The 16,942-nt window shown below is 43.8% G+C and overlaps 1 protein-coding gene across 12 annotated transcripts in view; it reads right to left on the reverse strand.

The window, feature by feature from the left end:
- The window catches only part of MCPH1 (microcephalin 1), a 714,835-nt gene that overhangs the window by 613,173 nt on the left and 84,720 nt on the right, over positions 1 to 16,942 (reverse strand). For all 12 annotated transcript variants that reach the window (XR_003855670.1, XR_003855672.1, XR_003855671.1 and 9 more), the window contains one exon: positions 16,790 to 16,900. Coding sequence is in view for 9 of the 12 variants with exons in the window: in XM_029595742.1 (XP_029451602.1) it covers positions 16,790 to 16,900 (111 nt within the window). In the remaining 3 variants the exon portion in view is untranslated. The remainder of the gene's footprint in view (positions 1 to 16,789; positions 16,901 to 16,942) is intronic.

Below are 16,942 nucleotides of genomic sequence, written 5' to 3' on the forward strand. Positions count from 1 at the left end.
GAAGAAGGCATCAATATTTTCCTGAGGACTCGAAGGATCTGCCTTCTGAACCTTCTCCCCTGGAGGAAACTGCAATCTTCCCCCGATGACCTCTCCTTTGTGGAGTTTTCAAGGCAATGGCCGAGTCGGTGCCCTTCCAATTATTAACAGAGCAGGACTCCAGGCACAAAATGCTCAAGATCCTGCAATTCATTGATGCCCCGAAGGAGGTGGTGGCAGTACCAGTTCATGACATTTTCAAGGAACTGGTAACCCACCTCTGGGAGCATCCCATTTCTGTTCCACCGTTGCAAGAAAAACAGACACTCTATACCTAGTCTAGCCATCGACTAGGTTCGACCGTCGTCAACTTCCCTACCAATCGGTGGTGGTAGTGTCAGCCCTGAAAAAGGCTATGTGGGTATGTACCCATGCCTTGGCTCCGCCAGGGTGCGAACATAAAGCCCTTCTTGTGTTGGGATGCCAGGTACTTCAGGGTGCCATGCTCATTGTCCACATAGCTTGCTACCAGCTGTACTTGGGGCAATATTCCCAGAATCTGTGGAAGCGGGCCCTGGAGTTCAGTGAATGTGTGCCTCACATTATTAACAGAGCAGGACTCCAGGCACAAAATGCTTGAGATCCTGCAGTTCATTGATGCCCCGAAGGAGGTGGTGGCAGTACCAGTTCATGACATTTTCAAGGAACTGGTAACCCGCCTCTGGGAGCATCCCATTTCTGTTCCACTGTTGCAAGAAAAATGGAGGAATTTCAGGCTATCGTCCAGCAGGTCCTGGAGTGTGATAAACACAAAGTCCGCTCAGCTTATATCATCTTCGAGACAGCCATGCGATCCGCTGCAGCAGGCATTGGCGTTTGTTGGACAGCTTGGCTATAAGCCTCCGACTTGCGCCCAGAGGTACAGAACCGTCTCGCTGACATGCTGTGTACGGGTGAGAACCCGTTTGGAGACTGGATTAAGAAGACTATAGATCAGCTGAAAGATCATCAAGAAACCCTTCAGCAATTGTCAACTAGCACTTCAGACACGGAGCCTACGAGGAAGCCCTCACGGCAATATCTGAGGCGGCCTTTCTATCTGCCTCATAATCTAAAAAATACATAATACTTAAGTGCTTTTACTCTCAGTTGTAAAAAAAACTAGCTGTTTCACGTTATATAAATATTACCCGCCTGCACAGAGGGCCAGGGCTCAGAGGCCTGTCCCATGGCTCTGCCATCGAATTGCCACTGGATTTTGACTGGTGGCCTATGGGACACTGGCTCCAATTTTTTGCTGCTCGGTGGATCTTGATCACATCAGACCTCTGGGTCCTATCCATCGTTTTCCAGGGTTACCGGCTGCATTTCCAGCAACTTCCACCTTGCTCTTCCCCATCTTCCAAGTGGAGAGGGGCAGGTGTCATTGGGATAGTTCAGGTAGAGCTCTCGGCCCTCGTTTCCACTCAAGCCGTCAAACCTATTCCAATCAGCCAATGGGGCAGAGGGTTCTACTCCAGGTATTTCCTAATTCTCAAGAAAACGGGGGACCTCAGGCCCATACTGGACCTGAGAAATTTAAACTGTTTCTTGGTAAAGGAAAAGTTCAAGATGGTCTCACTGGGCACTCTGATCCCCCTTCTCAGGGCAAGGGACTGGCTCTGCTCCCTTAATCTACAAGATGCGGACGCCCATATCCCTATTTTCTAGGTGGATCGGCATTACCTAACTTTTCTGGTCGACGGGCACCAATATCAGTATCTAATTTTGCCCTTTGGCTTTGCATCTGCGCCCTGGATTTTCAAACGTCTGGCAGTTGTCTGTACCCAACAGGATACCAAAAGTACTACAAGATTATAGTATAAACGCTTATAAGAAATATTGATCAGTCATAATAGGCTTCATCGTATAAGCAAAATTGCTAGATGATTTGCGTGTTGACAACTCACGGCTTCCGAGCCCAACATTATCAGCGATAGCCACAAGTTAAGATATATAAACGAATTATATGCATTGCAAATGAAAATATCTTTAAAAAATTTACCTACCAATTTGGATCTTGACCGAAGATTATAAATAAGGCAAATCATCTAGCAATTTTGCTTATACGATGAAGCCTATTATGACTGATCAATATTTCTTATAAGCGTTTATACTATAATCTTGTAGTACTTTTGGTATCCTGTTGGGTACAGACAACTGCCAGACGTTTGAAAATCCAGGGCGCAGATGCAAAGCCAAAGGGCAAAATTAGATACTGATATTGGTGCCCGTCGACCAGAAAAGTTAGGTAATGCCGATCCACCTAGAAAATAGGGATATGGGCGTCCGCATCTTGTAGATTAAGGGAGCAGAGCCAGTCCCTTGCCCTGAGAAGGGGGATCAGAGTGCCCAATGAGACCATCTTGAACTTTTCCTTTACCAAGAAACAGTTTATACTGTTTATACGTGCCTCACAATCGAAACTCTGGAGACCCTGGGATTCTTGATCAACTATCCCAAGTCCCACCTTCAGGTGGCCATACAGATGGACTTTATTGGGGCTCACCTGGACACTGTCCAGGAGAGGGCCTGCCTCTCTCAGGAAGGGCAGAGACCTTAGCAAGCAGCTCTTGCAAAACATGTCTCCAGCTGTCCATCTCTCTCTGCTCGTCAGTTTCTGCTGAGCCATATGGCAGCAACTGTGCAGGTCACCCCATTCGCTCGGCTAAACATGCGCCATGGATGCTGTGCTCTCTGTGGTGTCAGGCATAGCAGGTCATGCATGCTTGCATCATAGTCACCGAAAGGTTGTGGCAGTCCCTCCTGTGGACACTACCCATAAATCTGGAGTGGGGTTGTCCTTTTTGGAATGTTCAGTTCAAGGCCACACTCATCACTGATGCTTCTCAGACGGGATGGGGAGCATACTTTCTGGGTTACCACACCCAGGGGTTTTGTTCAGTTCAGGAGGCTTGGCTCCAGATCAACTTCTTGGAGCTACAAGCAGTCCACTATGCTCTGTGGGTGTTCTGAGAGATTCTCGTGAACAAGGTAGGTCTGGTTCAGACCAACAATCAGGTGGCCATGTACTGAACAAGGAGGAACCAGGTTGCAGTCCAGTTCTGGACATGGCCCATCAAGAATGGTATCACTCTCCAGGTGGTGTATTTTATGGGAGTGGACAACCTTGAGTTGGACATTCAGGCACCTCAGGAGGTGGCGAACAGCATCTTCTGCTGCTGGGGGACCCCGGACATAGACCTGTTGGCCTCCGTGGAAAACAGGAAAGTGCATCGGTTTTGCTCCTTCGGCAGGAGGGGCAGAGGATCGATAGCGGATGCTTTCTCGATCCACTGGGGAATGGGCTTGCTGTACGCCTACCCGCCCCTTCTGCTCATATCCAGGACACTCAAGAAGTTGCAGCAGGATCGAGGCTCCAAGATCCTGATCACTCCCTGTTGGCCCCATCAAGTCTAATTCCTGACCTTTCAGGACCTCAAGGCACACCCCTCAATCCGTTTGGGAATGGCCCCGATCTCATCACCCAGGATCAGGGCAGACTCCGTCACCCCAACATCCAGATTCTGGCCCTCAGAACATGGATGTTGATTGGGTGACTGTGGAAGCCCTCGGCCTACTGGAGCGGGTATCCCGTATCCTTCTCTAGTCCAGAAAACCCTCTGCCAGGAAGTCCTGTAATCTGAAGTGGAAACTGTTCTCTTTATGGCTCAAGGGTAGCAGTCTGGATCCCATCTCTTGCTCCCCTCCCACACCTTTGGACTACCTATTGTCCCTTTCTGAGTCCAGTCTGCAGACCACGTCAGTCAGGGTCCACCTCAGTGCCACAGGGGCATACCATCGGGGTTCGGATGGTTCAATTGAAGCCTCCCACTCGCCCCCTGGCAGTTTCCTGGAATCTCAACGTGGTCCTTTCGCCACTCATGAAACCTCCGTTTGAACCATTGCATTCTTGTGATCTCTCAAGTACCTTTCATGGAAGGTGATCTTCTTAGTTGCGGTCACATCGGCTTGCAGGGTAGGTGAGTTGCAAGCATTGGTGTCATATCCATCCTATACAAATTTTTGTTACGACAGGCTAGACCTACGGACTCACCCCAAGTTCATATCCCAGGTTGTTTCGGAGTTCCATCTCAACCAATCTATCATGTTGACATTTTTCCCATGGCCTCATGCTCACCGCAGTGAACGTGCTCTGCACACACTGGATTGTAAGAGGGTGCTTGCTTTTCTATTTGGAACAGACAGTGCCCCACCATGTCTCTATTCAGCTGTTCTTTTCTTTTTACAAGAACAGATTAGGAGTTGCGGTCTCCAAGCAGACACTATCCCACTGGCTGGCGGACTGCATCGCCTTCTGCTACACACAGGCGGGTTTATAGCTTGATGGTCACATTAAGGCTCACTCTGTCCAAGCCATGTCGGTCTTGGTGGCTCACTTGGGTGTGCTATTCCCATCCATGAGATCTACAGGGCAGTGACATGGATAACCCTCCACACTTTCTCCTCACATTACTGCCTGATCAATGATTGCCAGCAGGGCAGTCATTTCAGTCAGTCCGTCCTCCGTAACCTCTTCCAGCCATGAAAACTCAACTCTTTCCTCTGTGGGCCCTATCCTTGGTCGCAGGCCTACTCCTCTGGTTACTGCAGCTGCAGTTGTTATGCACGTTGGCACTTGTTCTTTGCTGCTCCTGTTCGGAGAGGCCTGGAGCTACTTAATCACCCATATGTGAGGACTACATCCTGTTTGTCCTTGGAGAAAAAGAGTTGCTTACCTGTAATAGGTGTTCTCCAAGGACAGCAGGATGTTAGTCCTCACAAAACCTGCCTGCCACCCTGCAGAGTTGGGTTTCTCTCAGTTTTTTAATTTCATTTTTCGCATACTCTAAAACTGAAGAGGATGCATGGTTCGCGGCAAGCTGGGCATGCTCAGTGTGCTTGTCAAAGTTTGGTCCTATCTACAGGTACTTGGGTTAGGATAACCTGGATTAAATAATAAAATAAAAGGACAGCTCAGCACAAGTAAAAGAAAGCATTTCTGTTAATATGAGCAATAACCTTGAGTGAGAAACTGAAAAAGTTGGTGTAGAAATTCACCCATGTCTCAAGGCCTGACTACTGAACAGGGAAGAAGGGAGTGACCTGGCAGTCTTAGCTTTAGCCATAGTTTTAGTAAGTTTCAGTAACTTTCCATTCCAAATAAGGAGCAGTTCCGAAAAAGAAAAAAAACCTGTAAAACGTTCCGGTGATACATGTATAACACAAAGCAATGTACCATATAGAGACTGAGTAGAATTTGAAGCACGCCACTGTTAGGCAGCTTCAGCTACTCCCAAGAAACTGTCTATACTTTCTTGCTTTATCTTACTCTTATTTTCCTACTTTTCTTAATAAAGATTGCTGCTTAGAGATATAAGGCTGAGAGTTCTCTTGGTTGCCAACCTTCTGAGAGCAGAGAGATATAAGCCTCACCCTCTCAACTCCCCAAGAGATATACGCCTTGGGTAATGATTTGAACTCCCCGAGAGATATATGCCTCGGGTTATGAACGTTTCTTGGTGACCCCTCAACGTGATGATCACATGATAACACTGCTGATGAGATACGGGTAAGTGAAGGAATCGCACTCGCCATCATAGGGGTAAGTTTCAGTTTTGTTTTAACTGCTTATATTTTTGTGCTGAATTTGGTGTGCTTATCATAGCTGTGCTGTTTTGCTTTTTCTTAAGAATTTCATATCTATTTTCATTTAAGGATGCGACGGTTTTGTAAGAAAACTCTTACTTTTGCACCGGAGGCATAGGCGCCTATACCCCAGTTGCACAAATAATTAGTTACCATTGCCCTAATGAGAAATAGATACAGAAATGTCATGATAAATGGGTAAACTGGTCTGCTGCTGATGCCTTCCTAGCCTGGCCAGCTGGAGGATCGTTTGCTGAGAGCCAGCTTTCCCAGATCTTGACATACATCCAGCATACTCAGACAATGATACTAAGCTAAACTATCATAGACAAGTACACAGCTGGTTTATTACGACTAAGATTTATTTGAACTCTGACAGTGCATGCCAGCCCCGAGACACTCCTCCTAAAATTGAAATCCCAGTTCCTGATGCTCCCCCTTCCCCTCACGCTACAGCATATCTCACTGTTCAGACCCAGACCAAATCTAGTGAGTTCAGTGAAACTCCTGTAACAGCATCTGGTTATACGCCTATCTATCCTGATTTGACATCTGAGTGCCAATGCCCCCCCCCCTATCATCAAGACTGATTCTGCTTGGGTTGATATTACTAGGAGAGTTCAGTGTACACCTGTTGAGAGGAAATGTATGGGAATAAAATCTATACCAGAACCAGTTCCGTCTCTGGAACGAGAACATGACCATAAGGATCAAATGACAGTAAGTCAGGACCTAGAACAAAATAGTGAAAATTTTGGGACCTGTGGTTATCAGCATGATGACCCAGCTGCATTAGAAGTATTGGATAAGAATTTAAAGAAACTTGATAAAAGGATTGAAGAGTATTGTAAGACAATGGCAGACTGTGTAAGTACTCCAATTCATTGAGCATAAAAAAAGACAGGAAAGTCTAACATGACATTTTCATAATTTTAGTATGTTTATGGTTATTCGGGAGCGTAAGATAGGCAATGGATTAGATTCCCAGAGTTCAGGATCGGTTCCACGCTGTATATGCTCCCCCTCCCCCTTATGAGAGCAAGGAATAAGAATTTAACCCTTGGTTAGTCTATAGTACAGGGAACCTTACATTTACCGCCTTGGACCGTCTGTTTTTATAGTTGGTAATAAGATTTGTATGTTACTCATAGTACCTAGTTTTGTATGAAGACTAGTTTCTCAGCTCTGAGTGCCTTGCTCTTTAAACAAAGTAGATGCTTGAAATTGTTTATACAGAGACCTGATAGAGATGAGATAAGATTCCTTTTTACTTTTCTGCTTTAATATATTAAAAATCACGTGGTTAGAACAGATTAGGATTTCTTTCTTTAGGTAAAATATTCACAGTAGTTTCTTTAGTAAATGTAAGAGTCTTCCCAGGTGATTAGACTTAAAAGAAAGTGTTTCTACTATTTGCCTTTATTTTGGAATTAAGGACACTGGCAGTTAAGAGGTTAACTGCAGAGAGAAAAGGGGGGTGAGTGGGTGATGCAGGAAAGTGTTTCTCAGGAGAAGACAAATAAAAATCTGTATCTTGTCAGTGCAGGGAATACAGAATTGAATGAGCTCTTCCTTTTTGGAAAGAGTTTTGTTTGAACAGAACGTTATTACTGTAAGTTGTTTTGAAGGTGCGCGTAAGTGTAACTGATGAAGTGAGTTATGGCATGGTAATGTTAATTTTAAGGAAATGACTACTAAGAGTATTGAGGCTGTTTTGACCCCACAGCTAGAATCCTAAGAGAAGACATAACTGCTGCTTTAGCTACTTTAGGAAATCCTACAACAGTCAAAGCAGTCCATGCCGTCCTAAGTTTGCTTAACTTCTGCCGTTTATGGATCCCTGCTTTTAGTGAGCGAACACTCTTTTTGTATGCCCATTCAAAAGGAATTGGAAAATCCCCGGTATGTTTATCTGAAGAAGAAAAAAGGTTATTGAGTCAACTTATTTTAGATGCATGCGCAGTTCGTCCTTTACAGTATTTTGATTCCTCCATCCCAATAGATTTATGGGTAACCCAAGGCCGCCGCTCATGGACAGCAGAGGGAATGCAGAGTGATTTACCTGTTTTGTATCTCTCAGGAAAATTTTCTATTGTAGAATTAGGAAAGTCAGCTTGTGAGAGAGGTATTGTGGCAGCAGCTGCAGCTTGAGATAAGGAGGAGGTGGAAAGGGAGGAGGTACGAGCTTTGTAGTAATAGAATTACCTTACCAAAGAAAGACCCCAACCCACTAACATGCCTTTGCCTTGCCACCCCATTTACCAGCATAGGAAGCAGAATTATGTGCAGTCACTTGGGCATGTACACAGTATTTGGAATAACATGCTACTAGAAACCATGACTTACAGGTTACAGTTTACACTGATTCACATTACATATATGCATCTTTACACACATACCGTCGAAAGTGGCAGAGGAGAGGAATGCTTCTAGTTCAGGCACTACTTTAGCATCTTTACCCTTATGTGACAAGCTGTTCACTACCCTACACACACTTTCTGACAAGGGACACACAATAGCCATAGTATGGGTCAAGGCACACCAGGACCATCTACTCTCCAGGGAAGCACATGGAAACAACTTAGCTGATCAAGCAGCTACTGCCACCCTCCCAAAAAGTGCTTATGTAACCACAAGAGCACAAGCTCGGAGAGAGACCTCTAACACAGAAGGCCCGGAGCCTAGTCCTGTTTATGACTTGGACAAAATACAATACCCACAATTCTCAATGACTCAGATAGTACAGATGAGGAACCTACATTCCATGATAAATATTCTCTTACGCATGCTTTTGCATTACAACAACTTCACACACAGAAGGAATTGCACTCATGGATTGCAGCAGGAGCCAGTATACACACTTTAGAAGGACATGATTAAGTATTTTATGTGCATTCTTCGGGAAAGATGTGTCTCCCTGCCCTAGGCCTTAGAAAATTAATGCCTTACTTGCATCTCCCTGCTCACGTACCGGCCACACAGTTAGCCAGTCGTCTTCATGAGCTTTGGTGGACCCCAGGACTTACTCAAATATGTCATGACTATGTTTCCCATTGTGTGATATGCTAAACTGCTATTCCCAGACGAGGTCCACGTGTAGAACAAGGTCACATTACCAAACCGTCAGGCCCAGGCCTGGAATGGCATTGTAATTTCACTGATATGACTGGCCATGAGGAACCATATAGTTATCTTTTAGTCTGTGTCGATGCCTACTCCCAGTGGATAGAGGCATGCTCCTGCAGGAAAGAGACAGGAGCCGAAATGGCAAAAGCCCTTTGTAATGAACTCACAAACTATTATATTCCTTAGGCTTATGAATCCTTCTCAATGTAAATCTACAACTAACTAACCACAATATTAGAGGAACCTATCATTCACAGTTTCTTGATTTAAACATTCTCAAAAATACTTATGGGAAATTGTATCAGAAAACAATGTGCTCTTACAGTCATCTGGCCCTTTGTACGCACATCATCCCTCGGTTTGGTTTTCCAAATGTGATTGCTACTGACAATGGATCTCATTTTCACAATTATTTACTTGATACCCTAGTTTCAACTTTGAAATGTCATCACAGACGAGTTTCTGTATATCGACTGACCAGCAATGTCCTGGTAGAACGGTGCAATGGACTCTTGAAGACCCAACTTTGAATTCTTAGTATGGAATTGAAGAGTGATTGGATCACTTGTTTACCATGGGCTTTGTTATATCTGTGACAGGCCCCTACTTGAAAGCATAATTTGTCCCCTTTTCAGATCTGCACAGGATGCCCCATGCCGTGGAAATCCTTGACTGAGATGGTACAGCTGGACGATTTCCCTATATATTGGGCCAGCCTTAGACACGCTTTACAAATAATTTCTTGTTCTCTTTCAGATAAAGACCCCGTGAAGGGCCACCTTGAACTTCCCATTGCCATTGGAGATTTGGTTTATCGACAACACTTCACTTACAAGACTTGGAAGGATCCAGTATACCTGGGACCCTACAAAGTTGTTGCTGCCACTCCTACTGCCGTCCGCCTGGAAGGAGACACTGTTTGGACACACGTAAAGGACATTAGACATCAGCCGAAAGACATAATGCTACTCTTGCTACCAGTTGTATGTATTTTGATGTGCATGTACCCCCTGACGATTGAGCTTCCCATTGGACGAGCTCCCTTCCAAGGACAGACTAGCCTATGGGTTTGAGGTATCCATGAATTAGTTAAGACTCTACCTTCCCACATTACTGATTGAATTATTTGTATTCCTCACCCTAGAGCCGTTTCCCATATCCCAGCAATCACCTTACCAGTTCAACTATGCCACATACTATGATTTAACGCCTGTGACCATCATAACATTTCCCAGGATCCATTAGCAGGAAAAACATGGACACAATACTTGAGTAATATTGCACATCCCCTACTCACTGCTGAGCTACCTAGAAATGGTTATCTTTGTCTTAGCAATGTTAACTAGACTGGAGGAAATAGGTGTAACAAATATAACACTAAAATGGTTTAGGTCTTTTCTAAGTAATAGATCATTCGCTGTTAAAGTAAATGAGAATATGTCAGAGAGCTTGCAGCTAACAACAGGGGTCAGCATTATCTGCGACATTGTTCAATGTATATTTATTGCCTTTTTGTCATTTACTAGCGGGTCTTAGCCTGACATATTTCGTTTACACAGACGATATCCAGATTTTGTTCCCTATTGAGATTGATTTAGATGCAACAAATAAACTTATTAAAATGTACTTAGAAATTATCAGACAAGTATTGTCACAACTGAAATTGATTTTAAACCTTGAAAAAACAGTATTTATTATTTTAGATAGGAAAAGGTTTTATGAGGAGCCAACATTAAATTTAACTACTGATTTTAAGAATATGAAATTTGAAAATGTAACAAGGAATCTAGGATTCCTTATCAATACAGAATTTAATTGCCAAAAACATATTTCAAAGATAATCAAGGAAGGATATGGAAAGCTGATAATGTTGAAAAGACTTAAACCATTGTTATCACAAGAGAACTTTAGATTAGTATTACAGTCAATGATATTTACTGGATTGGATTATTGCAATGCAATGCTCCTTGGATTGCCAAAAAGTGTTCTGAGACCGTTGCAGGTTTTGCAAAACACCGCAGCTCGGATATTAACAGGTACCAAAAGGAGTGAACATATAACGCCAGTTCTGAAAGAGTTACACTGGCTACCGGTCGACCAGAGAATAACTTTTAAGGTGCTTTGCATTATACATAAAATTTTATATGGAGACATTACTGAATGGCTTAACACGAAAATAAGACTACATGTACCTCAACGGGACTTAAGATCTTTGAATAAGGGTCTTCTCTCGATCTTGAATATTGTCAGCCCATTTTTGCGAAGTGAGAGAATGAGCCATATCAATTGCAGGTCCGAAATTGTGGAATAAATTACCACCGGACTTGAGAGTACAACAGGATATTAAACAATTTCGGCAGGATTTAAAAACCTGGCTATTTCGGCAAGTGTATATAGATGAGTAGATTACAAAACAGAATCCCAAGGCGATGACTGTATGTAAATGGCTCTTACAACTTCTTCCTTTAACTTTTAGTCTTTTAATCTTTTTAATGATAATATTTTACTTATAGTTTTGGTTAACCTTATATTTCTTAGTTTCCTGTTCTTAGATATTTTATATTATTTTACTATGTATTTTCATTCTAATTATTTCTAGGATGTATTATGTTTTTCAATTTTGTGAACCGTTGAGATGGATTTGTCCATTCAACGGTATATAAAACTGTTTAAATAAAATAAATAAAATACTTCCCAAAACCCAATTTCTTGCAATTATACCTTTTACACCCGCAATAGCACATGGGCTATTCATAAAGGAACCATTCTACCCAGACCTTCCATCTCTGATTTCTAAGGAAATGTAATTCCTCTACCAGCACTTCCCTTTCCACGTCCGAAGGTTCACCCTGTGTAACATGTATAATGACTAACAGAAGCTGAGCACCTGGCTACAGAAACCCATTACACCGACACCTTCAATTCCACATACATTGCTTGCACAGTCCTTAGACCTGAACTTAACTCCTTTCTTGTTCCTTGTGTTCTACGAGGAGGACAATTCAATTTTCCATTTATGGTCCTTATGACAGTGAATTATTCTGTGATACAAAATTTTACGAATCTTTATGTTGGACACTATTGGTTATGTGATGAATAGTTTTTCTCAAACTCCCCAAGTCATATGATTTCTCTGTGTTGGTTATATTTAATTACTTTACAAAAATGGTTCCACTGTTAAAACCCACTCATGACCGTTTTCATAGAAATGTTCCCTCAGCTGTTCCTGAAAAATAAGCAATTCAACTTTCGTTAGATTATATTAACTCTACTTATCCCTTAACTAAAATTAGGTTAGATGCACTTAGTTACACCTCGTGGTTACCCTTTGCCCAACCCACAGTTGCTGCTGAGTTAGGAATGGCTATTAGACATTTGCAATCAGTATTACATGTTATGACACATGAGCTACGGATTGCATTGAAAGCTTTGCAACACACTGTTGATGAACTTACCATTGTTTCTACATATAATCGACATGGTTTAGATTATATATTTGCAGCACAAGGTGGCTTATGCACTGTTTTAAATAGTTCAGAATGTTGTACTGTCATGGTAAATCATTTTAATATTGTACACAATGCTATGCAAAAGATACAAAACTTAGCTAGACTTCAAGTTAGTGATTTTGAAGGAGGTTTGTCAGTGCCGTGATGGAACACTTTCTCTTCCTGGTTCTCTAGTTTAGGCAGTCACTTGCAAGGCCTTGTTAGCTTTGCCATTGGATTCCTTGCCCTATGCCTACTGTTATGTTTCTGTCTCCCATGCATCTGCTCATGCCTGCAACGACTTTGACCAAAGATGCCTTTCACTCCCAAGATAATGGTTTCTCAGAATAACATTGTGCAAACTCAATATGCTGAGCCACGTGCTCCCGAGATTGAATCCCTAATGTAAACCGGTGGTATAAACAGTATGCTTGGCAATGACGGGTAAGATTCGGATAACCTACCACTAGGATGGGCCATTCCGGACAACCTAAGACAGCCAGATACGGGCCATCCGAAGTGAAAGATTATTAGCAATAATCCTTCAAGAGGGGAATGAGGATAACCTGGATTAAATAATAAAATAAAAGGACAGCTCAGCACAAGTAAAAGAAGGCATTTCTGTTAATATGAGCAATAACCTTGAGTGGGAAATTAAAACAGTTGGTGTAGAAATTTGCCCACGTCTCAAGGCCTGACTACTGAACGGGGAAGAAGGGAGTGTACCAGATATGGCACCTGGCAGCCTTAGCTTTAGTAGGTTTCAGTAACTTTCCATTCCAAATAAGGAGCAGTTCCGAAAAAGTAAAAAAAAAACTGTAAAACATTCCCAGTGATACATGTATATAACAAAGCAATGTACCATATAGAGACTGAGTAGAATTTGGAGCACACCACTGTTAGGCAGCTTCAGCTACTCCCAAGAAACTGTCTATACTTTCTTGCTTTCTTATCTTACTCTTATTTTCCTACTTTACTTAATAAAGATTGTTGCTTAGAGATATAAGGCTGAGAGTTGTTCTTGGTTGCCAGCCTTCTGAGGGCCGAGAGATATACGCCTCGCCCTGTCAACTCCTCGAGAGATATACGTCTCTGGTTATGAACAGTTGATGTTAACCCTGAAAGCGGTGCCGTGGGTGAGGGCACATATGCGTCTCCTTCAGCGCTCCCTGCCTCTTTGGAACCCGCATTCTCGGGACTATGAGATTTGACTCCACCTGCCAATAGAAGTGTGCTCTCACCTCCTGTGGTGGTTCCAAGCCCTGTTGGGCGTATATTGTTCACTAAGAGTTGCACCTGAGACACCAACTTTTGAATATGAGCTTCTGGCAGAAAAACTTTGTCTTGCATCATGTTGAATTGTACACCCAGGTACGCCAATGACAGATGGCTGAAGACTGCTCTTGGCTAGGTTCCCCACCCAACTGAGCTCCTGTAACAGGAAAATCACCTTGCAGGTCACCAGAAGGCACTCTTCAGAGACTTGGTCCGAATCAAGCAGTTGTGTAAATACTGGTATACTAGTATCCCATCCTCTGTGTTTTCGCCACCACCACCATAATTTTGGAAAAAGCTCTGGGAGTGGTGGCTAGACCAAATGGCAGTGCGCAAAATTGATAATAGCGCCCCAACACCGCGAAACGCAGAAAACAGTGTTCCACATGGATGGGAATGTGGAGGTACACTTCGGACAGATCCAAGGAAGTCAAGAATTCCCCCAACTGCACAGCCATAATCAGTGAGCGTAATGCTTCCATGCGAAAATTAGTCACCCACAAATGACGGTTGACCCCTTTGAGATCCACGAAGGGACGAAAGGATCCCTCCTTATTAGGCACAATAAAATAAATGGATTATCGATCCATATTTTGTTGAGACGTGGGTACTGGAACCACAACCTTCAGATTGAGAAGCCTTGACAGTGTACACTCCACCGCCTGCTTCTTCTGCAGGGAGTGGCAGGGAGACACCATGAATTCATCCCAAGGAACACTGCAAAATTCCAGCACATATTCTTCTCGATTCACTTCCAGGACCCACTGATCCAATGTGATTTAGACCCACCTCTGATAAAAAAGAGAGGCGTCATCCATCTCCTGTTCCCTGGGTGGGTCGGCAAACCTTCATTAGGAGGGTTGGGAGGTTGCACTATCCGAGCCCCCACCTTGCCTGGGCTATCTGGGATGAAAGGGCTAAGATCTGCCAAAAGGCTGAGACCTCTGTAATGTTGTCCCTCTGTAGGGACAAAACATTTGGAACCTTTGAGACAACCCCTCATACCAAAGGGGCGCAGCAACTGCTTATCTTCCGGCAACTGAGGAATCTGAGATTCGCCTCACTTACTAGCCAGCTTCTCCAACTCGCTCCCAAACAGCGAGCCTTTAAAAGGCAATTTCATAAGATTAGCTTTGGAGGTTGCATCAGCTAATTCCTCAGCCATAATTGGCATCTGGCTGATATTACTGAAGCCACTCTTCTGGCCCAAGTGCAGACCAAATTGTAGCCTGCATCTGAGAGAGAGTAGGGCAATCCAGCAGGGAGCAGCAAGAGGCCATCTGCAATTCACTGACCCTGCCTCGAGGCCTGCTTAAGGATAGCCTTCATTTTCCTTCAAGTCACTCCCCCTTCCGCAGGGATAGTCGGCTGCTTGGTGACAGCACACACCAGCGCATCCACTTTCAGAAAGTATAACTGCTCTCTCTCTCTCTCTCTCTCTGCAGGATCCAAGGGGTACAGCACTACCAAGGCTCATCCCCCTTTAAAATTAGCTTTCGGGGCACATCATTCAAGATCAATCAATTTTTGATCCATAATGCTTTACAAAAGGAATCTAAATGGAATTCTTGCTTGGCTCAGACATGGCATCAGCACCCCCAGCATCTTCAGTGACAGGGCGATCTGAGACAGCAACTCATCTATGAAAGATGCAATATTGTTCTATACGGCTGCAACCCTGGAGGAATTTCTCATCCTCTAGGGAGTAAGGGTCATCGTCATCATCTGTGCCACCTAGATCCTTATCAGCAGGTGTAGACGTACTGACGTTTAACTGCAGCACCAGGCGTGCAAGGTTCTGCAGTTTGCAATCCTGAACACTTAGGCCTAGCAAGCAGTGACTGAGCAAATCCTGCGAGCAGGGCCTAGCCAAAAGGCTGCTCAACCCGCCAAGCGTTCTGCAGCAGACTTGCACGTAGAAAAGCATGCAAACATCGCCACGGTCCATACCAAAACTAGGGAGAGTCGATCCTGCACCCACTAAGTAGCCTTCCCCTGCTGGCGAACCAATTAGGGGAGCCCCTAAACCAGGCAAAATCTGACAGGTCCCCCACCGGTCCCATTCCCACATCATGCTGGGAAGGGCAGCCTCAGTAAAAGCAGCCAGAGATAACTTTCCAAGCATCGCTGACACAAGTTAGGGGGGGGACACCAAGCTCAGATACCTGAATATGGCAAGGAACACAAGGTAAATACCCGGGAGCAGTACGCCTCCATAGCATCTGACAACTATGTGCCCAGCTGCATGCCCATACAAGCAAATGAGAACAGGGCATCCAAAAACAAGGCCTGACCAATAAGTATCCAAAATATAGGCTCACAATACACGGTTCCAGATAGGTACTCACCTGGGCGCGCAAGCCCGAACCATATAAAAGCGCGCAAATGCCACATCTAAGCAAAGCCGGAAAGCGGGATCTAGCCAAAAGGCTGCTTACCCGCCAAGCTGCCATGATATCGGATTGGCTCACCAAGTCTCAGAGACCAGAAGGGGAATGGAAACCCTTTATTTTTTTATTTTATTTTTTTATTACTCTTTACCTTAGCTCAGCCCATCCTGGCCAAGTACAGTCAGTTTCCAGCTGCGGGGGGAGAGGGCAAAGGCCTTCTCCACCGTGCTAGGCTTCCTGCACATGCTAGCCTCTCAGCTGTTTCTCTCGCTACATCTAAGTACATGCTGGAAAACTAGCTACCGAACAGAGGGACTCTAAGCGAGGGATCTGCAGATATCACCTCAGGAAAACTCGACTGAGGGAGGGACCATAAAGGTATTACCACAGGAGAGCAGGGTGAATTGATTTCCTTCTTTTCTCCTTTCATTTTCTATTTATTTATTTTTTTTAAAGCAATCCCCAGTAGGGAAATGCACATTCACCATCTGCTGGAGAAGGAGAATACTAGCGGGCTGATGTCAGTGCAGGGGAGTATATATATCATGATATCAGCTTTGCTCTCTCTCCATCTGCTGGTAGAGGTGCATAATCCACTGGTGTGGATTAACCTGTCTGAAAGATAAGAAATTATAGTTTTATACTGTATGTGCACAGTTCTAAGAATTTAACTAAGATAAGCAACTCATTTCATAGAGGCTCAAACTACTTAACTACAGAAGCTACATGTTATGTATTATAACAAGTCATACTAGTTTTCTTTACAATCTACTTAAGATTGATCAACACAATTGTGTTGCAACATTATTAGTATAATACCAATTTCAAACACTTATTACATACCTTGGAATGCAGCATTACTTGAATCAGGAGTGGTGCAATCAAATAGAGGTTTACATATAGAAACAGGTGAACCAAACGTTGTTGAACAAGTTTCAGCCATCATTTGGGAAGCTAAAAACAAGTAAAATGATAAATTCTACATTCATAAAATCA

The sequence above is a fragment of the Rhinatrema bivittatum genome, chromosome 3, assembly GCF_901001135.1.
Source record: "Rhinatrema bivittatum chromosome 3, aRhiBiv1.1, whole genome shotgun sequence".
In the NCBI taxonomy this organism is placed as follows: Eukaryota; Metazoa; Chordata; class Amphibia; order Gymnophiona; family Rhinatrematidae; genus Rhinatrema; species Rhinatrema bivittatum.